The sequence below is a fragment of the Oncorhynchus gorbuscha genome, linkage group LG25 (assembly GCF_021184085.1).
Source record: "Oncorhynchus gorbuscha isolate QuinsamMale2020 ecotype Even-year linkage group LG25, OgorEven_v1.0, whole genome shotgun sequence".
Classification (NCBI taxonomy): domain Eukaryota; kingdom Metazoa; phylum Chordata; class Actinopteri; order Salmoniformes; family Salmonidae; genus Oncorhynchus; species Oncorhynchus gorbuscha.
Genome location: NC_060197.1, coordinates 143,574 through 165,622, shown reverse-complemented (window position 1 = coordinate 165,622; position 22,049 = coordinate 143,574). Strand labels below are relative to the sequence as shown.

At 46.9% G+C, this 22,049-nt stretch overlaps 1 protein-coding gene across 8 annotated transcripts in view; it reads left to right on the top strand.

Annotated features, from left to right (window-relative positions):
- chchd3a (coiled-coil-helix-coiled-coil-helix domain containing 3a) overlaps positions 1-2,441 on the top strand; it is a 121,665-nt gene extending 119,224 nt beyond the window's left edge. For all 8 annotated transcript variants that reach the window (XM_046327986.1, XM_046327985.1, XM_046327983.1 and 5 more), the window contains one exon: positions 1,699-2,441. In XM_046327986.1, the coding sequence (XP_046183942.1) occupies positions 1,699-1,708 (10 nt within the window). In that variant the 3' untranslated portion in view covers positions 1,709-2,441. The remainder of the gene's footprint in view (positions 1-1,698) is intronic.
- The last annotated feature ends 19,608 nt before the right edge of the window (positions 2,442-22,049 follow it).

Here is a 22,049-nt window from a genome sequence, read left to right as displayed (position 1 = left end):
TGTGTTTGGGATTGACCGGGAGGGTGATGTGTTTTGGGATTGACCGGGAGGGTGATGTGTTGGGATTGATTGACCGGGAGGGTGATGTGTTGACCGGGATTGACCGGGAGGGTGATGTGTTGGGGATTTGTGGCAAGAGTTATCACTAATATGAAATCCCCTCCTTCCCTCTCTCTCTACCTCCCTCCTCCCCTCTCTCTCTACCTCCCTCCTCCCTTCTCTCTCTACCTCCCTCCTCCCCTCTCTCTCTCTACCTCCCTCCTCCCCTCTCTCTCTCTACCTCCCTCCTCCCCTCTCTCTCTCTACCTCCCTCCTCCCCTCTCTCTCTACCTCCCTCCTCCCCTCTCTCTCTACCTCCCTCCTCCTCTCTCTCTCTACCTCCCTCCTCCTCTCTCTCTCTACCTCCCTCCTCCCCTCTCTCTCTCTACCTCCCTCCTCCCTTCTCTCTCTACCTCCCTCCTCCCCTCTCTCTCTCTACCTCCCTCCTCCTCTCTCTCTCTACCTCCCTCCTCCCCTCTCTCTCTACCTCCCTCCTCCCCTCTCTCTCTACCTCCCTCCTCCCCTCTCTCTCTGCCTCCCTCCTCCCCCTCTCTCTACCTCCCTCTCCTCCCCCTCTCTACCTCTCTCTCTACCTCCCTCCTCCCTTCTCTCTCTACCTCCCTCCTCCCCTCTCTCTCTACCTCCCCTCTCCTCCCTCTCTCTCTCTCCTCCCCCCTTCTCTCTCTCTACCTCCCTCCTCCCTCTCTCTCTCTACCTCCCTCCTCCCTTCTCTCTCTACCTCCCTCCTCCCTTCTCTCTCTCTACCTCCCTCCTCCCCTCTCTCTCTCTCTACCTCCCTCCTCCTCTCTCTCTCTCTACCTCCCTCCTCCCTCTCTCTCTACCTCCCTCCTCCCCTCTCTCTCTACCTCCCTCCTCCCTCTCTCTCTACCTCCCTCCTCCTCCTCTCTCTCTACCTCCCTCCTCCCCTCTCTCTCTACCTCCCTCCCCTCCTCTCTCTACCTCCCTCCTCCTCTCTCCCTCTCTCTCTCTACCTCCCTCCTCCCTCTCTCTCTACCTCCCTCCTCCCCTCTCTCTCTACCTCCCTCCTCCCCTCTCTCTCTACCTCCATCCTTCCCTCTCTCTCTACCTCCCTCCTCCCTCTCTCTCTCCCTCCTCCCCCCTCTCTCTCTCTACCTCCCTCCCCCTCTCTCTCTACCTCCCTCCTCCCCTCTCTCTCTCTACCTCCCTCCTCCCCTCTCTCTCTCTACCTCCCTCCTCCCCTCTCTCTCTCTACCTCCCTCCTCCCCTCTCTCTCTCTACCTCCCTCCTCCCCTCTCTCTCTCTACCTCCCTCCTCCCCTCTCTCTCTCTCTCTCCTCCCTCCTCCCTCTCTCTCTCTACCTCCCTCCTCCCCTCTCTCTCTCTACCTCCCTCCTCCCCTCTCTCTCTACCTCCCTCCTCCCTTCTCTCTCTACCTCCCTCCTCCCTTCTCTCTCTACCTCCCTCCTCCCCTCTCTCTCTACCTCCCTCCTCCCCTCTCTCTCTACCTCCCTCCTCCCCTCTCTCTCTACCTCCCTCCTCCCCTCTCTCTCTACCTCCCTCCTCCCTTCTCTCTCTACCTCCCTCCTCCCTTCTCTCTCTACCTCCCTCCTCCCTTCTCTCTCTCTACCTCCCTCCTCCCCTCTCTCACATTCTCTCTCTTTTTATCCTGTTGTTCCAGAACAAGTTGAGGACTGGGGGCTAAGAGTGAGGTGCTGTGGCATTACGGTTTATCAACCCTTTATCGACTGCAAATGAGAGGAGAGGAGAGGAAGCACCAGAGATCGCAACCCCGACTCGAGGTAGAAACAGAACCGCAACCTGACCAGAACCAGGAACACAAGACAACCAGACAACCCTGAGAGAGATGGACACCCCTTAGCCCAACACCCTTCTCCCCCACTGACCCCCAAACCCGTTACTCCTTCGTAAGATCCCACCTACAGTACCTACACCCCTTCTCCCCCACCCCACTCCACTGCATGTCTATCTCTACTACCAAGAGGGAGGAGGACAACGGTAGCACTTCCTAAAGAGTACAGTGCAGTAGCTCCACCACGCAGTAGCTCCATCACGCAGCTGCAGTAGGAGAAGTGCAACTGTTCGCCATGTTGGAGACGCATGAATACATGCAGAGACAGAGAGTTTAAGCCTAGGCGGAGTCCACCAGAACCAATGCAGGCCCAGAGCTGAAGATATCCTCAGACTGAACCACTATCATTACCAACATGCACCACCACCCAACCAGCTCACCTCCCTTACAAAGCCACTAGTCCGCCCCATCACCACCCAACCAGCTCACCCCTCTTACAAAGCCACTAGTCTGCCCCATCACCACCCAACCAGCTCACCCCTCTTACAAAGCCACTAGTCCACCCCATCACCACCCAACCAGCTCACCTCCCTTACAAAGCCACTAGTCTGCCCCATCACCACCCAACCAGCTCACCCCTCTTACAAAGCCACTAGTCCGCCCCATCACCACCCAACAAAGCCACTAGTCCCCCATCACCACCCACAGCTCACCCCTCTTACAAAGCCACTAGTCCGCCCCATCACCACCCAACCAGCTCACCCCTCTTACAAAGCCACTAGTCTGCCCCATCACCACCCAACCAGCTCACCCCTCTTACAAAGCCACTAGTCTGCCCCATCACCACCCAACCAGCTCACCCCTCTTACAAAGCCACTAGTCCGCCCCATCACCACCCAACCAGCTCACCCCTCTTACAAAGCCACTAGTCTGCCCCATCACCACCCAACCAGCTCACCCCTCTTACAAAGCCACTAGTCCGCCCCATCACCACCCAACCAGCTCACCCCTCTTACAAAGCCACTAGTCCGCCCTATCCCCGATACTACTGTATCCCTCTATCCACTATATAAACTACATGATCACATGACTTCTATCCACCCAACTGTATCCCTCTATTCACTATATAAACTACTTGCTCACATGACTTATATCTACCCTACTGTATCCCTCTATCCACTATATAAACTACTTGATCACATGACTTCTATCCACCCTACTGTATCCCTCTATCCACTATATAAACTACTTGATCACATGACTTCTATCCACCCAACTGTATCCCTCTATCCACTATATAAACTACATGATCACATGACTTCTATCCACCCAACTGTATCCCTCTATCCACTATATAAACTACTTGATCACATGACTTCTATCCACCCAACTGTATCCCTCTATCCACTATATAAAACTACATGATCACATGACTTCTATCCACCCTACTGTATCCCTCTATCCCTGTGCACTCTCCTGCACACACACCATTGTGTCTGAGCGTTGCGTGTGTTCCAGTGTGTTAGTAATGCATCTACTTGTTTTGTTTTCATCCCAACTGTGTCACAATCACTTCTGACATGTCTGATCAGAGGAAATTAAAGAATGAATCCGGAATTGACCTTGTTGTCGTTGAATGTGTCTCTCAATATTAAATGTGAAAGAGAGGATGTGTGTGTGAAAGAGACTCCCTATTGTATAGTCTCTGTGTTGTGTATTTCTATGTAAGTGACATCAGAAGAACGACTGTTCTTCAGCGACGGAGCCACAGTCATCTTGTCTCCCTGGCGACAACGCACCTGGCAGACGAAGAGATGGCGAAACCCACCCAGAGAGAGAGATGGAAAGGGAGAAAGGGAACACTCCTCACACTTGTATCCTCCTCTCTTCCCTTCCTCTCAGACATGTCATCAGTCCGCTGTGCTGCTCCGGTTCAGTGGACGACTACAAATCTAATACTACCAGCAACGAGACTGCTTCACAATGCCGTCTGCACTCTATACGTGTGTGCGTGCGTGTGTGTGTGTGTGCGTGTGCGTGCGTGCGTGCGTGCGTGCGTGTGTGTGTGCGTGTGTGCGTGTGTGCGTGTGTGCGTGTGTGCGTGTGTGCGTGCGTGCGTGTGTGCGTGCGTGCGTGTGTGTGTGTGTGTGTGTGTGTGATCTGTTGGGATGTCAGGTTCATCATCCCATCTGGAGATGTTGAGAGGAAACCTGATCTCAACTCCGTGTCAGACACAGACCTACACACACAGTCTACAGAATGGAGTGTGCGCGCATTAGTAAGTCTCTGTGTCTGATCCCTCCATGTCAGTCACTGTTTGACTTGGTGGTTAGGGCTGAGTGACCTTTGGGGTGGGGGGTGACTGGGGTTCAGAGGTGGTGGGAGTTCAGGCCAGAGCAGGTGTTACCCGGCGTCTAAACCTCTAGGCTTCTGTCTCCTCACTCTCCCTGTCTTACCCGGGAGCATTGCAATTCTTGTCATGAACCGGTGCGCCTGGCACCTACTACCAGTCCCTGTTCAAAGGCAGTCATCCTCTGAATGGCACACACACACACACACACACACACACACACACACACACACACACACACACACACACACACACACACACACACACACACAATCCATGTCTCAATTGTCTCCAGGCTTAAAAATCATCTACACAAGTGACATCAATAAGGGATCATAGCTTTCACCTGGTCAGTCTATGTCATGGAAAGAGCAGGTGTTAATATTTTATTTACTCAGTGTATATCTGTGGACCAACTCCTCTCGGTCTTCACTGCTCCTTAGTACAGTTCTATGCCACTATTCCTCACTAACGTACACAGAGCTAGCCTCAGTCTATTTTCTTTCTGTCCACGGTCAATTGTTCTATCTGGCTCTCTTTCTCATTCTCTTTTTCTCTCCCTTTCTATCTCTCCCAACTGTCTTTCTCTCTTGTTCTATCTGGCTCTCTTTCTCATTCTCTTTTTCTCTCCCTTTCTATCTCTCCCAACTGTCTCTCTTTCTTGTTCTATCTGGCTCTCTCTCTCTTGTTCTATCTGGCTCTCTCTCTCTTGTTCTATCTGGCTCTCTCTCTTGTTCTATCTGGCTCTCTCTCTCTTGTTCTATCTGGCTCTCTCTCTTCTATCTGTTCTATCTGTTCTCTCTCTCTCTCTCTTGTTCTATCTGGCTCTCTCTCTTGTTCTATCTGGCTCTCTGTTCTATCTGCTCTCTCTCTTGTTCTATCTGGCTCTCTCTCTCTTGTTCTATCTGGCTCTCTCTCTTGTTCTATCTGGCTCTCTCTCTCTTGTTCTATCTGGCTCTCTCTCTCTCTTGTTCTATCTGGCTCTCTCTCTCTTGTTCTATCTGTCTCTCTCTCTCTCTGTTCTATCTGGCTCTCTCTCTCTTGTTCTATCTGGCTCTCTCTCTCTTGTTCTATCTGGCTCTCTCTCTCTTGTTCTATCTGGCTCTCTCTCTTGTTCTATCTGGCTCTCTCTCTTGTTCTATCTGGCTCTCTCTCTCTCTTGTTCTATCTGGCTCTCTCTCTCTTGTTCTATCTGGCTCTCTCTCTCTCTTGTTCTATCTGGCTCTCTATCTGGCTCTCTCTCTCTTGTTCTATCTGGCTCTCTCTCTCTTGTTCTATCTGGCTCTCTCTCTCTCTTGTTCTATCTGGCTCTCTCTCTCTCTCTTGTTCTATCTGGCTCTCTCTCTCTTGTTCTATCTGGCTCTCTCTCTCTTGTTCTATCTGGCTCTCTCTCTCTTGTTCTATCTGGCTCTCTCTCTCTTGTTCTATCTGGCTCTCTCTCTCTTGTTCTATCTGGCTCTCTCTCTCTCTCTTGTTCTATCTGGCTCTCTCTCTCTCTCTTCTATCTGGCTCTCTCTCTCTTTGTTCTATCTGGCTCTCTCTCTCTTGTTCTATCTGTTCTATCTGTTCTCTCTGGCTCTCTCTCTCTTGTTCTATCTGGCTCTCTCTCTCTTGTTCTATCTGGCTCTCTCTCTCTTGTTCTATCTGGCTCTCTCTCTCTCTTGTTCTATCTGGCTCTCTCTCTCTTGTTCTATCTGGCTCTCTCTCTCTTGTTCTATCTGGCTCTTGTTCTATCTGGCTCTTGTTCTATCTGGCTCTCTCTCTTCTTGTTCTATCTGGCTCTCTCTCTCTCTTGTTCTATCTGGCTCTCTCTTGTTCTTGTTCTATCTGGCTCTCTCTCTCTTGTTCTATCTGGCTCTCTCTCTTGTTCTATCTGGCTCTCTCTCTCTTGTTCTATCTGGCTCTCTCTCTTGTTCTATCTGGCTCTCTCTTGTTCTATCTGGCTCTCTCTCTCTTGTTCTATCTGGCTCTCTCTCTCTCTTGTTCTATCTGGCTCTCTCTCTTCTTGTTCTATCTGGCTCTCTCTTGTTCTATCTGGCTCTCTCTCTCTTTGTTCTATCTGGCTCTCTCTCTCTTGTTCTATCTGGCTCTCTCTCTCTCTTGTTCTATCTGGCTCTCTCTCTCTTTGTTCTATCTGGCTCTCTCTCTCTTGTTCTATCTGGCTCTCTCTCTCTTGTTCTATCTGGCTCTCTCTCTCTTTTGTTCTATCTGGCTCTCTCTCTCTTGTTCTATCTGGCTCTCTCTCTTGTTCTATCTGGCTCTCTCTCTCTTGTTCTATCTGGCTCTCTCTCTCTTCTATCTGGCTCTCTCTTGTTCTATCTGGCTCTTCTTCTTGTTCTATCTGGCTCCTCTCTCTCTTGTTCTATCTGGCTCTCTCTCTCTTGTTCTATCTGGCTCTCTCTCTCTCTTGTTCTATCTGGCTCTCTCTCTCTTGTTCTATCTGGCTCTCTCTCTCTCTTGTTCTATCTGGCTCTCTCTCTCTTGTTCTATCTGGCTTCTATCTGGTTCTATCTGGCTCTCTCTCTCTTGTTCTATCTGGCTCTCTCTCTCTTGTTCTATCTGGCTCTCTCTCTCTTGTTCTATCTGGCTCTCTCTCTCTCTTGTTCTATCTGGTTCTCTGGCTCTCTCTTGTTCTATCTGGCTCTCTCTCTCTTGTTCTATCTGGCTCTCTCTCTTGTTCTATCTGGCTCTCTCTCTTGTTCTATCTGGCTCTCTCTCTCTTGTTCTATCTGGCTCTCTCTCTCTTGTTCTATCTGGCTCTCTCTCTCTGTTCTATCTGGCTCTCTCTCTCTTGTTCTATCTGGCTCTCTCTCTTGTTCTATCTGGCTCTCTCTCTCTTGTTCTATCTGGCTCTCTCTCTCTTTGTTCTATCTGGCTCTCTCTCTCTTGTTCTATCTGGCTCTCTCTCTCTTGTTCTATCTGGCTCTCTCTTGTTCTATCTGGCTTCTATCTGGCTCTCTTTCTTGTTCTATCTGGCTCTCTCTCTCTTGTTCTATCTGGCTCTCTCTCTTGTTCTATCTGGCTCTCTCTCTCTTGTTCTATCTGGCTCTCTCTCTCTTGTTCTATCTGGCTCTCTCTCTTGTTCTATCTGTTCTATCTGGCTCTCTCTCTCTTGTTCTATCTGGCTCTCTCTCTCTTGTTCTATCTGGCTCTCTCTCTCTGTTCTATCTGGCTCTCTCTCTCTTGTTCTATCTGGCTCTCTCTCTCTGTTCTATCTGGCTCTCTCTCTCTTGTTCTATCTGGCTCTCTCTCTCTTGTTCTATCTGTTCTATCTGGCTCTCTCTCTTGTTCTATCTGGCTCTCTCTCTCTTGTTCTATCTGGCTCTCTCTCTCTTGTTCTATCTGGCTCTCTCTTTCTTGTTCTATCTGGCTCTCTCTCTCTTATCTTCTATCTGGCTCTCTCTCTCTTGTTCTATCTGGCTCTCTCTCTCTTGTTCTATCTGGCTCTCTCTCTCTTGTTCTATCTGGCTCTCTCTCTCTTGTTCTATCTGGCTCTCTCTCTCTTGTTCTATCTGGCTCTCTCTCTCTTGTTCTATCTGGCTCTCTCTCTCTTGTTCTATCTGGCTCTCTCTCTCTTGTTCTATCTGGCTCTCTCTCTCTTGTTCTATCTGGCTCTCTCTCTCTTGTTCTATCTGGCTCTCTCTCTCTTGTTCTATCTGGCTCTCTCTCTCTTGTTCTATCTGGCTCTCTCTCTCTTGTTCTATCTGGCTCTCTCTCTCTTGTTCTATCTGGCTCTCTCTCTCTTGTTCTATCTGGCTCTCTCTCTCTTGTTCTATCTGGCTCTCTCTCTCTTTCTATCTGGCTCTCTCTCTCTTGTTCTATCTGGCTCTCTCTTCTTGTTCTATCTGGCTCTCTCTCTCTTGTTCTATCTGGCTCTCTCTCTCTTGTTCTATCTGGCTCTCTCTCTCTTGTTCTATCTGGCTCTCTCTTGTTCTCTGGCTCTCTCTTGTTCTATCTGGCTCTCTCTCTCTTGTTCTATCTGGCTCTCTCTCTCTTGTTCTATCTGGCTCTCTCTCTCTTGTTCTATCTGGCTCTCTCTCTTTGTTCTATCTGGCTCTCTCTCTCTTGTTCTATCTGGCTCTCTCTCTCTTGTTCTATCTGGCTCTCTTCTTGTTCTATCTTGTTCTATCTGGCTCTCTCTCTTGTTCTATCTGGCTCTCTCTCTCTTGTTCTATCTGGCTCTCTCTCTCTGTTCTATCTGGCTCTCTCTCTTGTTCTATCTGGCTCTCTCTCTCTTGTTCTATCTGGCTCTCTCTCTCTTGTTCTATCTGGCTCTCTCTCTCTTGTTCTATCTGGCTCTCTCTTGTTCTATCTGGCTCTCTTCTCTTGTTCTATCTGGCTCTCTTTCTTGTTCTATCTGGCTCTCTTCTTTGTTCTTGGCTTCTATCTGGCTCTCTTGTTCTATCTGGCTCTCTCTCTCTTGTTCTATCTGGCTCTCTCTCTTGTTCTATCTGGCTCTCTCTCTCTTGTTCTATCTGGCTCTCTCTCTCTTGTTCTATCTGGCTCTCTCTTCTTGTTCTATCTGGCTCTCTCTCTCTTGTTCTATCTGGCTCTCTTTCTTGTTCTATCTGGCTCTCTCTCTCTTGTTCTATCTGGCTCTCTCTCTCTTGTTCTATCTGGCTCTCTCTCTCTTTCTTCTATCTGGCTCTCTCTCTTCTTGTTCTATCTGGCTCTCTCTCTTCTTGTTCTATCTGGCTCTCTCTCTCTTTGTTCTATCTGGCTCTCTCTCTCTCTTGTTCTATCTGGCTCTCTCTCTCTCTTGTTCTATCTGGCTCTCTCTCTCTCTGTTCTATCTGGCTCTCTCTCTCTTGTTCTATCTGTTCTATCTGTTCTATCTGCTCTCTCTCTCTTGTTCTATCTGGCTCTCTCTCTTGTTCTATCTGGCTCTCTCTCTCTTGTTCTATCTGGCTCTCTCTCTCTTGTTCTATCTGGCTCTCTCTCTCTTGTTCTATCTGGCTCTCTCTCTCTTGTTCTATCTGGCTCTCTCTCTCTTGTTCTATCTGGCTCTCTCTCTCTGTTCTATCTGGCTCTCTCTCTCTTGTTCTATCTGGCTCTCTCTCTCTCTTGTTCTATCTGGCTCTCTCTCTCTTGTTCTATCTGGCTCTCTCTCTCTTCTATCTGGCTCTTGTTCTATCTGGCTCTCTCTCTCTTGTTCTATCTGGCTCTCTCTCTCTTGTTCTATCTGGCTCTCTCTCTCTTGTTCTATCTGGCTCTCTCTCTCTTGTTCTATCTGGCTCTCTTTCTTGTTCTATCTGTTCTATCTGGTTCTCTCTCTCTCTTCTTGTTCTATCTGGCTCTCTTTCTTGTTCTGTTCTATCTGGCTCTCTCTCTCTTGTTCTATCTGGCTCTCTCTCTCTTGTTCTATCTGGCTCTCTCTCTTGTTCTATCTGGCTCTCTCTCTCTTGTTCTATCTGGCTCTCTCTCTCTTGTTCTATCTGGCTCTCTCTCTCTTGTTCTATCTGGCTCTCTCTTCTTGTTCTATCTGGCTCTCTTGTTCTATCTGGCTCTCTTTCTTGTTCTATCTGGCTCTCTTTCTTGTTCTATCTGGCTCTCTCTCTCTTGTTCTATCTGGCTCTCTTCTCTTGTTCTATCTGGCTCTCTCTCTCTTGTTCTATCTGGCTCTCTCTCTCTTGTTCTATCTGGCTCTCTCTCTCTTGTTCTATCTGGCTCTCTCTCTCTTGTTCTATCTGGCTCTCTTTCTTGTTCTATCTGGCTCTCTTTCTTGTTCTATCTGGCTCTCTTTCTTGTTCTATCTTCTTCTCTTGTTCTATCTGGCTCTCTTTCTTGTTCTATCTGGCTCTCTTTCTTGTTCTATCTGGCTCTCTCTCTCTTGTTCTATCTGGCTCTCTCTCTCTTGTTCTATCTGGCTCTCTCTCTCTTGTTCTATCTGGCTCTCTCTCTCTTGTTCTATCTGGCTCTCTCTCTCTTGTTCTATCTGGCTCTCTCTCTCTTGTTCTATCTGGCTCTCTCTCTCTTGTTCTATCTGGCTCTCTCTCTCTTGTTCTATCTGGCTCTCTCTCTCTCTCTTGTTCTATCTGGCTCTCTCTCTCTTGTTCTATCTGGCTCTCTCTCTCTTGTTCTATCTGGCTCTCTCTCTCTTGTTCTATCTGGCTCTCTCTCTCTTGTTCTATCTGGCTCTCTCTCTCTTGTTCTATCTGGCTCTCTCTCTCTTGTTCTATCTGGCTCTCTCTCTCTTTGTTCTATCTGGCTCTCTCTCTCTTGTTCTATCTGGCTCTCTCTCTCTTGTTCTATCTGGCTCTCTCTCTCTTGTTCTATCTGGCTCTCTCTCTCTTGTTCTATCTGGCTCTCTCTCTCTTGTTCTATCTGGCTCTCTCTCTCTTGTTCTATCTGGCTCTCTCTCTCTTGTTCTATCTGGCTCTCTCTCTCTTGTTCTATCTGGCTCTCTCTCTCTTGTTCTATCTTCTCTCTCTCTGGCTCTATCTGGCTCTCTCTGTTCTATCTGGCTCTCTCTCTCTTGTTCTATCTGGCTCTCTCTCTCTTGTTCTATCTGGCTCTCTCTCTCTTGTTCTATCTGGCTCTCTCTCTCTTGTTCTATCTGGCTCTCTCTCTCTTGTTCTATCTGGCTCTCTTTCTTGTTCTATCTGGCTCTCTTCTTGTTCTATCTGGCTCTCTCTCTCTTGTTCTATCTGGCTCTCTCTCTCTTGTTCTATCTGGCTCTCTCTCTCTTGTTCTATCTGGCTCTCTCTCTCTTGTTCTATCTGTTCTATCTGGCTCTCTCTATCTGGCTCTTTCTTGTTCTATCTGGCTCTCTCTCTTTTCTTGTTCTATCTGGCTCTCTTTCTTGTTCTTCTGGCTCTCTCTCTCTTTCTTCTATCTGGCTCTCTCTCTCTCTTGTTCTATCTGGCTCTCTCTCTCTTGTTCTATCTGGCTCTCTCTCTTTCTTGTTCTATCTGGCTCTCTCTTCTTGTTCTATCTGGCTCTCTCTCTCTTGTTCTATCTGGCTCTCTCTCTCTTCTATCTGGCTCTCTCTCTCTTGTTCTATCTGGCTCTCTCTCTCTTGTTCTATCTGGCTCTCTCTCTCTTGTTCTATCTGGCTCTCTCTCTCTTGTTCTATCTGGCTCTCTCTCTCTTGTTCTATCTGGCTCTCTCTCTCTTGTTCTATCTGGCTCTCTCTCTCTGTTCTATCTGGCTCTCTCTCTCTTGTTCTATCTGGCTCTCTCTCTCTTGTTCTATCTGGCTCTCTCTCTCTTGTTCTATCTGGCTCTCTCTCTCTTGTTCTATCTGGCTCTCTCTCTCTTGTTCTATCTGGCTCTCTTTCTTGTTCTTCTGTTCTATCTGGCTCTCTCTCTCTTGTTCTATCTGGCTCTCTCTCTCTTGTTCTATCTGGCTCTCTTTCTTGTTCTATCTGGCTCTCTTTCTTCTTGTTCTATCTGGCTCTCTTCTCTTGTTCTATCTGGCTCTCTTCTCTTGTTCTATCTGGCTCTCTCTCTCTGTTCTATCTGGCTCTCTTTCTTGTTCTATCTGGCTCTCTCTCTCTTGTTCTTCTGTCTCTATCTGGCTCTCTCTCTCTTGTTCTATCTGGCTCTCTCTCTCTTGTTCTATCTGGCTCTCTCTCTTGTTCTATCTGGCTCTCTTTCTTGTTCTATCTGGCTCTCTTTCTTGTTCTATCTGGCTCTCTCTCTCTTGTTCTATCTGGCTCTCTCTCTCTTGTTCTTGTTCTTTCTTGTTCTATCTGGCTCTCTTTCTTGTTCTATCTGGCTCTCTCTCTCTTGTTCTATCTTTCTATCTGGCTCTCTCTTGTTCTATCTCTCTCTCTCTTGTTCTATCTGGCTCTCTCTCTCTTGTTCTATCTGGCTCTCTCTCTTTGTTCTATCTGGCTCTCTCTCTCTTGTTCTATCTGGCTCTCTCTCTCTTGTTCTATCTGGCTCTCTCTCTCTTGTTCTATCTGGCTCTCTCTCTCTTGTTCTATCTGGCTCTCTCTCTCTTGTTCTATCTGGCTCTCTCTCTCTTGTTCTATCTGGCTCTCTCTCTCTTGTTCTATCTGGCTCTCTCTCTTTGTTCTATCTGGCTCTCTCTCTCTTGTTCTATCTGGCTCTCTTTCTTGTTCTATCTGGCTCTCTTTCTTGTTCTATCTGGCTCTCTCTCTCTTGTTCTATCTGGCTCTCTTTCTTGTTCTATCTGGCTCTCTCTCTCTTGTTCTATCTGGCTCTCTCTCTCTTGTTCTATCTGGCTCTCTCTCTCTTGTTCTATCTGGCTCTCTCTCTTTCTTGTTCTATCTGGCTCTCTCTCTTGTTCTATCTGGCTCTCTCTCTCTTGTTCTATCTGGCTCTCTCTCTCTCGTTCTATCTGGCTCTCTCTCTTCTTGTTCTATCTGGCTCTCTCTTCTTGTTCTATCTGGCTCTCTCTCTCTTTGTTCTATCTGGCTCTCTCTCTCTCTTGTTCTATCTGGCTCTCTCTCTCTTGTTCTATCTGGCTCTCTCTCTCTTGTTCTATCTGGCTCTCTCTCTCTCTGTTCTATCTGGCTCTCTCTCTCTTGTTCTATCTGGCTCTCTCTCTTGTTCTATCTGGCTCTCTCTCTCTTGTTCTATCTGGCTCTCTCTCTCTTGTTCTATCTGGCTCTCTCTCTCTTGTTCTATCTGGCTCTCTCTCTCTTGTTCTATCTGGCTCTCTCTTCTTGTTCTATCTGGCTCTCTCTCTCTTGTTCTATCTGGCTCTCTCTCTCTTCTTGTTCTATCTGGCTCTCTCTCTCTTGTTCTATCTGGCTCTCTCTCTCTTGTTCTATCTGGCTCTCTCTTCTTGTTCTATCTGGCTCTCTTTCTTGTTCTATCTGGCTCTCTCTCTCTCTTGTTCTATCTGGCTCTCTCTCTCTTTCTTGTTCTATCTGGCTCTCTCTCTCTTGTTCTATCTGGCTCTCTCTCTCTTGTTCTATCTGGCTCTCTCTCTCTGTTCTATCTGGCTCTCTCTCTCTGGCTCTCTCTCTCTCTTGTTCTATCTGGCTCTCTTTCTTGTTCTATCTGGCTCTCTCTCTCTTGTTCTATCTGGCTCTCTCTCTTGTTCTATCTGGCTCTCTTTCTTGTTCTATCTGGCTCTCTCTCTCTTGTTCTATCTGGCTCTCTCTCTCTTGTTCTATCTGGCTCTCTTTCTTGTTCTATCTGGCTCTCTTTCTTGTTCTATCTGGCTCTCTTCTCTTGTTCTATCTGGCTCTCTTTCTTGTTCTATCTGGCTCTCTCTTTTCTATCTGTCTCTCTTGTTCTATCTGGCTCTCTCTCTCTTGTTCTATCTGGCTCTCTTTCTTGTTCTATCTGGCTCTCTCTCTCTTGTTCTATCTGGCTCTCTCTCTTGTTCTATCTGGCTCTCTCTCTTTGTTCTATCTGGCTCTCTTTCTTGTTCTATCTGGCTCTCTTCTTGTTCTATCTCTCTTGTTCTATCTGGCTCTCTCTCTCTTGTTCTATCTGGCTCTCTCTCTCTTGTTCTATCTGGCTCTCTCTCTCTTGTTCTATCTGGCTCTCTCTCTCTTGTTCTATCTGGCTCTCTCTCTTGTTCTATCTGGCTCTCTCTCTCTTGTTCTATCTGGCTCTCTCTCTCTTGTTCTATCTGGCTCTCTTTCTTGTTCTATCTGGCTCTCTTTCTCTTGTTCTATCTGGCTCTCTTTCTTGTTCTATCTGGCTCTCTCTCTCTTGTTCTATCTGGCTCTCTCTCTCTCTTGTTCTATCTGGCTCTCTTTCTTGTTCTATCTTGTTCTATCTGGCTCTCTCTCTTGTTCTATCTGGCTCTCTCTCTCTCTTGTTCTATCTGGCTCTCTCTCTTGTTCTATCTGGCTCTCTCTCTCTTGTTCCTATCTGGCTCTCTCTCTTTCTTGTTCTATCTGGCTCTCTCTCTCTTTCTTGTTCTAGCTGGCTCTCTCTCTCTTGTTCTATCTGGCTCTCTCTCTCTTGTTCTATCTGGCTCTCTCTCTCTTGTTCTATCTGGCTCTCTTTCTCTTTATTTCTATCTGTCTCTCTTCTTGTTCTATCTGGCTCTCTACTCTCTTGTTCTCTGGCTCTCTCATCTCTTGTTCTATCTGGCTCTCTCTCTCTTTGTTCTATCTGACTCTCTCTCTCTTGTTCTATCTGGCTCTCTCTCTCTCTTGTTCTATCTGGCTCTCTCTCTCTCTTGTTCTATCTGGCTCTCTCTCTCTCTTGTTCTATCTGGCTCTCTCTCTCTTGTTCTATCTGGCTCTCTCTCTCTTGTTCTATCTGGCTCTCTCTCTCTTGTTCTATCTGGCTCTCTCTCTTTGTTCTATCTGGCTCTCTCTCTCACTTGTTCTATCTGGCTCTCTCTCTCTTGTTCTATCTGGCTCTCTCTCTTGTTCTATCTGGCTCTCTTTCTTGTTCTATCTGGCTCTCTTTCTTGTTCTATCTGGCTCTCTCTCTCTTTTCTTGTTCTATCTGGCTCTCTCTCTCTTATTCCTATCTGGCTCTCTCTCTCTTTCTTGTTCTATCTGGCTCTCTCTCTCTCTTGTTCATATCTGGCTCTCTCTCTCTTTCTTGTTCTATCTGGCTCTCTCTCTCTCTTTCTTGTTCTGTCTGGCTCTCTCTCTTTCTTGTTCTGTCCCGGCTCTCTCTCTTGTTCTATCTGTCTCTCTCTTGTTCTATCCTGGCTCTCTCTCTCTTGTTCTATCTGGCTCTCTCTCTCTCTTGTTCTATCTGGCTCTCTCTCTCTTGTTCTATCTGGCTCTCTCTCTCTTGTTCTATCTGGCTCTCTCTCTCTTGTTCTATCCCAGCTCTCTCTCTCTCTTGTTCTCTGGCTCTCTCTCTCTTGTTCTATCTGGCTCTCTCTTGTTCTATCTAGCTCTCTCTCTCTTGTTCTATCTGCTCTCTCTCTCTTGTTCTATCCTTCTCTCTCTTGTTCTATCTGGCTCTCTCTCTTGTTCTATCTGGCTCTCTCTCTCTCTTGTTCTATCTGGCTCTCTCTCTTTCTTGTTCTATCTGGCTCTCTCTCTCTTTCTTGTTCTATCTGGCTCTCTCTCTCTTGTTCTATCTGGCTCTCTCTCTCTTGTTCTATCTGGCTCTCTCTCTCTTGTTCTATCTGGCTCTCTCTCTTGTTCTATCTGGCTCTCTCTCTTGTTCTATCTGGCTCTCTCTCTCTTGTTCTATCTGGCTCTCTCTCTCTTGTTCTATCTGGCTCTCTCTCTCTTGTTCTATCTGGCTCTCTCTCTCTTGTTCTATCTGGCTCTCTCTCTCTTGTTCTATCTGGCTCTCTCTCTCTTGTTCTATCTGGCTCTCTCTCTCTTGTTCTATCTGGCTCTCTCTCTCTTGTTCTATCTGGCTCTCTCTCTCTTGTTCTATCTGGCTCTCTCTCTCTTGTTCTATCTGGCTCTCTCTCTCTTGTTCTATCTGGCTCTCTCTCTCTTGTTCTATCTGGCTCTCTCTCTCTTGTTCTATCTGGCTCTCTCTCTCTTGTTCTATCTGGCTCTCTCTCTCTTGTTCTATCTGGCTCTCTCTCTCTTGTTCTATCTGGCTCTCTCTCTCTTGTTCTATCTGGCTCTCTCTCTCTTGTTCTATCTGGCTCTCTCTCTTGTTCTATCTGGCTCTCTCTCTTGTTCTATCTGGCTCTCTCTCTCTTGTTCTATCTGGCTCTCTCTCTCTTGTTCTATCTGGCTCTCTCTCTCTCTTGTTCTATCTGGCTCTCTCTCTCTCTTGTTCTATCTGGCTCTCTCTCTCTTGTTCTATCTGGCTCTCTCTCTCTCTTGTTCTATCTGGCTCTCTCTCTCTTGTTCTATCTGGCTCTCTCTCTCTTGTTCTATCTGGCTCTCTCTCTCTTGTTCTATCTGGCTCTCTCTCTCTTGTTCTATCTGGCTCTCTCTCTCTTGTTCTATCTGGCTCTCTCTCTTGTTCTATCTGGCTCTCTCTCTTGTTCTATCTGGCTCTCTCTCTTCTTGTTCTATCTGGCTCTCTCTCTCTCTTGTTCTATCTGGCTCTCTCTCTCTTGTTCTATCTGGCTCTCTCTCTTTCTTGTTCTATCTGGCTCTCTCTCTCTCTTGTTCTATCTGGCTCTCTCTCTCTTGTTCTATCTGGCTCTCTCTCTCTGTTCTATCTGGCTCTCTCTCTCTTGTTCTATCTGGCTCTCTCTCTCTTGTTCTATCTGGCTCTCTCTCTCTTGTTCTATCTGGCTCTCTCTCTCTTGTTCTATCTGGCTCTCTCTCTCTTGTTCTATCTGGCTCTCTCTCTCTTGTTCTATCTGGCTCTCTCTCTCTTGTTCTATCTGGCTCTCTCTCTCTTGTTCTATCTGGCTCTCTCTCTCTTGTTCTATCTGGCTCTCTCTCTCTTGTTCTATCTGGCTCTCTCTCTCTTGTTCTATCTGGCTCTCTCTCTCTTGTTCTATCTGGCTCTCTTCTCTTGTTCTATCTGGCTCTCTCTCTCTTGTTCTATCTGGCTCTCTCTCTCTTGTTCTATCTGGCTCTCTCTCTCTTGTTCTATCTGGCTCTCTTTCTTGTTCTATCTGGCTCTCTCTTTCTTGTTCTATCTGGCTCTCTCTCTCTTGTTCTATCTGGCTCTCTCTCTCTTGTTCTATCTGGCTCTCTCTCTCTTGTTCTATCTGGCTCTCTCTTGTTCTATCTGGCTCTCTCTTCTTGTTCTATCTGGCTCTCTCTCTCTTGTTCTATCTGGCTCTCTCTCTCTTGTTCTATCTGGCTCTCTCTCTCTTGTTCTATCTGGCTCTCTCTCTCTTGTTCTATCTGGCTCTCTCTCTCTTGTTCTATCTGGCTCTCTCTCTCTTGTTCTATCTGGCTCTCTCTCTCTTGTTCTATCTGGCTCTCTCTCTCTTGTTCTATCTGGCTCTCTCTCTCTTGTTCTATCTGGCTCTCTCTCTCTTGTTCTATCTGGCTCTCTCTCTTGTTCTATCTGGCTCTCTCTCTCTTGTTCTATCTGGCTCTCTCTCTCTTGTTCTATCTGGCTCTCTCTCTCTTGTTCTATCTGGCTCTCTCTCTCTTGTTCTATCTGGCTCTCTCTCTCTTGTTCTATCTGGCTCTCTCTCTCTTGTTCTATCTGGCTCTCTCTCTCTTGTTCTATCTGGCTCTCTCTCTCTTGTTCTATCTGGCTCTCTTCTCTTGTTCTATCTGGCTCTCTCTCTCTTGTTCTATCTGGCTCTCTCTCTCTTGTTCTATCTGGCTCTCTCTCTTGTTCTATCTGGCTCTCTCTCTTGTTCTATCTGGCTCTCTCTCTCTCTTGTTCTATCTGGCTCTCTCTCTCTTGTTCTATCTGGCTCTCTCTCTCTTGTTCTATCTGGCTCTCTCTCTCTTGTTCTATCTGGCTCTCTCTCTCTTGTTCTATCTGGCTCTCTCTTCTTGTTCTATCTGGCTCTCTCTCTCTTGTTCTATCTGGCTCTCTCTCTTCTTGTTCTATCTGGCTCTCTCTCTCTTGTTCTATCTGGCTCTCTCTCTCTTGTTCTATCTGGCTCTCTCTCTCTTGTTCTATCTGGCTCTCTCTCTCTTGTTCTATCTGGCTCTCTCTCTCTCTTGTTCTATCTGGCTCTCTCTCTCTCTTGTTCTATCTGGCTCTCTCTCTCTTGTTCTATCTGGTCTCTCTCTCTCTTGTTCTATCTGGCTCTCTCTCTCTTGTTCTATCTGGCTCTCTCTCTCTTGTTCTATCTGGCTCTCTCTCTCTTGTTCTATCTGGCTCTCTCTCTCTTGTTCTATCTGGCTCTCTCTCTCTCTTGTTCTATCTGGCTCTCTCTCTCTCTTGTTCTATCTGGCTCTCTCTCTCTTGTTCTATCTGGCTCTCTCTCTCTTGTTCTATCTGGCTCTCTCTCTCTTGTTCTATCTGGCTCTCTCTCTCTTGTTCTATCTGGCTCTCTCTCTCTTGTTCTATCTGGCTCTCTCTCTCTTGTTCTATCTGGCTCTCTCTCTCTTGTTCTATCTGGCTCTCTCTCTCTTGTTCTATCTGGCTCTCTCTCTCTTGTTCTATCTGGCTCTCTCTCTCTTGTTCTATCTGGCTCTCTCTCTCTTGTTCTATCTGGCTCTCTCTCTCTTGTTCTATCTGGCTCTCTCTCTCTTGTTCTATCTGGCTCTCTCTCTCTTGTTCTATCTGGCTCTCTCTCTCTTGTTCTATCTGGCTCTCTCTCTCTTGTTCTATCTGGCTCTCTCTCTCTTGTTCTATCTGGCTCTCTCTCTCTTGTTCTATCTGGCTCTCTCTCTCTTGTTCTATCTGGCTCTCTCTCTCTTGTTCTATCTGGCTCTCTTCTCTTGTTCTATCTGGCTCTCTCTCTCTTGTTCTATCTGGCTCTCTTTCTTGTTCTATCTGGCTCTCTCTCTTGTTCTATCTGGCTCTCTCTCTCTTGTTCTATCTGGCTCTCTCTCTCTTGTTCTATCTGGCTCTCTTTCTTGTTCTATCTGGCTCTCTCTCTCTTGTTCTATCTGGCTCTCTCTCTCTTGTTCTATCTGGCTCTCTCTCTCTTGTTCTATCTGGCTCTCTCTCTCTTGTTCTATCTGGCTCTCTCTCTCTTGTTCTATCTGGCTCTCTCTCTCTTGTTCTATCTGGCTCTCTCTCTCTTGTTCTATCTGGCTCTCTCTCTCTTGTTCTATCTGGCTCTCTCTCTCTTGTTCTATCTGGCTCTCTCTCTCTTGTTCTATCTGGCTCTCTCTCTCTTGTTCTATCTGGCTCTCTCTCTCTTGTTCTATCTGGCTCTCTCTCTCTTGTTCTATCTGGCTCTCTCTCTCTTGTTCTATCTGGCTCTCTCTCTCTTGTTCTATCTGGCTCTCTCTCTTGTTCTATCTGGCTCTCTCTCTCTTGTTCTATCTGGCTCTCTCTCTCGTTCTATCTGGCTCTCTCTCTCTTGTTCTATCTGGCTCTCTCTCTCTTGTTCTATCTGGCTCTCTCTCTCTTGTTCTATCTGGCTCTCTCTCTCTTGTTCTATCTGGCTCTCTCTCTCTTGTTCTATCTGGCTCTCTCTCTCTTGTTCTATCTGGCTCTCTCTCTTGTTCTATCTGGCTCTCTTTCTTGTTCTATCTGGCTCTCTCTCTCTTGTTCTATCTGGCTCTCTTTCTTGTTCTATCTGGCTCTCTCTCTCTTGTTCTATCTGGCTCTCTCTCTCTTGTTCTATCTGGCTCTCTCTTCTTGTTCTATCTGGCTCTCTCTCTCTTGTTCTATCTGGCTCTCTCTCTCTTGTTCTATCTGGCTCTCTCTCTCTTGTTCTATCTGGCTCTCTCTCTCTTGTTCTATCTGGCTCTCTCTCTCTTGTTCTATCTGGCTCTCTCTCTCTTGTTCTATCTGGCTCTCTCTCTCTTGTTCTATCTGGCTCTCTTTCTTGTTCTATCTGGCTCTCTCTCTTGTTCTATCTGGCTCTCTCTCTTGTTCTATCTGGCTCTCTCTCTTGTTCTATCTGGCTCTCTTTCTTGTTCTATCTGGCTCTCTCTCTCTTGTTCTATCTGGCTCTCTCTCTCTTGTTCTATCTGGCTCTCTCTCTCTTGTTCTATCTGGCTCTCTCTCTCTTGTTCTATCTGGCTCTCTTTCTTGTTCTATCTGGCTCTCTCTCTCTTGTTCTATCTGGCTCTCTCTCTCTTGTTCTATCTGGCTCTCTCTCTCTCTTGTTCTATCTGGCTCTCTCTCTCTTGTTCTATCTGGCTCTCTCTCTCTTGTTCTATCTGGCTCTCTCTCTCTTGTTCTATCTGGCTCTCTCTCTCTTGTTCTATCTGGCTCTCTCTCTTGTTCTATCTGGCTCTCTCTCTCTTGTTCTATCTGGCTCTCTCTCTCTTGTTCTATCTGGCTCTCTCTCTCTTGTTCTATCTGGCTCTCTCTCTTGTTCTATCTGGCTCTCTCTCTTGTTCTATCTGGCTCTCTCTCTCTTGTTCTATCTGGCTCTCTCTCTCTTGTTCTATCTGGCTCTCTCTCTCTTGTTCTATCTGGCTCTCTCTCTCTTGTTCTATCTGGCTCTCTCTCTCTTGTTCTATCTGGCTCTCTCTCTCTTGTTCTATCTGGCTCTCTCTCTCTTGTTCTATCTGGCTCTCTCTCTCTTGTTCTATCTGGCTCTCTCTCTCTTGTTCTATCTGGCTCTCTCTCTCTTGTTCTATCTGGCTCTCTCTCTCTTTTGTTCTATCTGGCTCTCTCTCTCTTGTTCTATCTGGCTCTCTCTTCTCTTGTTCTATCTGGCTCTCTCTCTCTTGTTCTATCTGGCTCTCTCTCTCTTGTTCTATCTGGCTCTCTCTCTCTTGTTCTATCTGGCTCTCTCTCTCTTGTTCTATCTGGCTCTCTCTCTCTTGTTCTATCTGGCTCTCTTTCTTGTTCTATCTGGCTCTCTCTCTCTTGTTCTATCTGGCTCTCTCTCTCTTGTTCTATCTGGCTCTCTCTCTCTTGTTCTATCTGGCTCTCTCTCTCTTGTTCTATCTGGCTCTCTCTCTCTTGTTCTATCTGGCTCTCTCTCTCTTGTTCTATCTGGCTCTCTCTCTCTGTTCTATCTGGCTCTCTCTCTCTTGTTCTATCTGGCTCTCTCTCTCTTGTTCTATCTGGCTCTCTCTCTCTTGTTCTATCTGGCTCTCTCTCTCTTGTTCTATCTGGCTCTCTCTCTCTTGTTCTATCTGGCTCTCTCTCTCTTGTTCTATCTGGCTCTCTCTCTCTTGTTCTATCTGGCTCTCTCTCTCTTGTTCTATCTGGCTCTCTCTCTCTTGTTCTATCTGGCTCTCTCTCTCTTGTTCTATCTGGCTCTCTCTCTCTTGTTCTATCTGGCTCTCTCTCTCTTGTTCTATCTGGCTCTCTCTCTCTTGTTCTATCTGGCTCTCTCTCTCTTGTTCTATCTGGCTCTCTCTCTCTTTCTTGTTCTATCTGGCTCTCTCTCTCTTTCTTGTTCTATCTGGCTCTCTCTCTCTTGTTCTATCTGGCTCTCTCTCTCTTGTTCTATCTGGCTCTCTCTCTCTTGTTCTATCTGGCTCTCTCTCTCTTGTTCTATCTGGCTCTCTCTCTCTTGTTCTATCTGGCTCTCTCTCTCTCGTTCTATCTGGCTCTCTCTCTCTTGTTCTATCTGGCTCTCTCTCTCTTGTTCTATCTGGCTCTCTCTCTCTTGTTCTATCTGGCTCTCTCTCTCTTGTTCTATCTGGCTCTCTCTCTCTTGTTCTATCTGGCTCTCTCTCTTTCTTGTTCTATCTGGCTCTCTCTCTTTCTTGTTCTATCTGGCTCTCTCTCTCTTGTTCTATCTGGCTCTCTCTCTCTTGTTCTATCTGGCTCTCTCTCTCTTGTTCTATCTGGCTCTCTCTCTCTTTGTTCTATCTGGCTCTCTCTCTCTTGTTCTATCTGGCTCTCTCTCTCTTGTTCTATCTGGCTCTCTCTCTCTTGTTCTATCTGGCTCTCTCTCTCTTGTTCTATCTGGCTCTCTCTCTCTTGTTCTATCTGGCTCTCTCTCTCTTGTTCTATCTGGCTCTCTTTCTTGTTCTATCTGGCTCTCTCTCTCTTTGTTCTATCTGGCTCTCTCTCTCTTGTTCTATCTGGCTCTCTCTCTCTCTTGTTCTATCTGGCTCTCTCTCTCTTGTTCTATCTGGCTCTCTCTCTTGTTCTATCTGGCTCTCTCTCTCTTGTTCTATCTGGCTCTCTCTCTCTTGTTCTATCTGGCTCTCTCTCTCTTGTTCTATCTGGCTCTCTCTCTCTTGTTCTATCTGGCTCTCTCTCTCTTGTTCTATCTGGCTCTCTCTCTCTTGTTCTATCTGGCTCTCTCTCTCTTGTTCTATCTGGCTCTCTCTCTCTTGTTCTATCTGGCTCTCTCTCTCTTGTTCTATCTGGCTCTCTTTCTTGTTCTATCTGGCTCTCTTTCTTGTTCTATCTGGCTCTCTCTCTCTTGTTCTATCTGGCTCTCTCTCTCTTGTTCTATCTGGCTCTCTTTCTTGTTCTATCTGGCTCTCTTTCTTGATTCTATCTGGCTCTCTCTCTCTTGTTCTATCTGGCTCTCT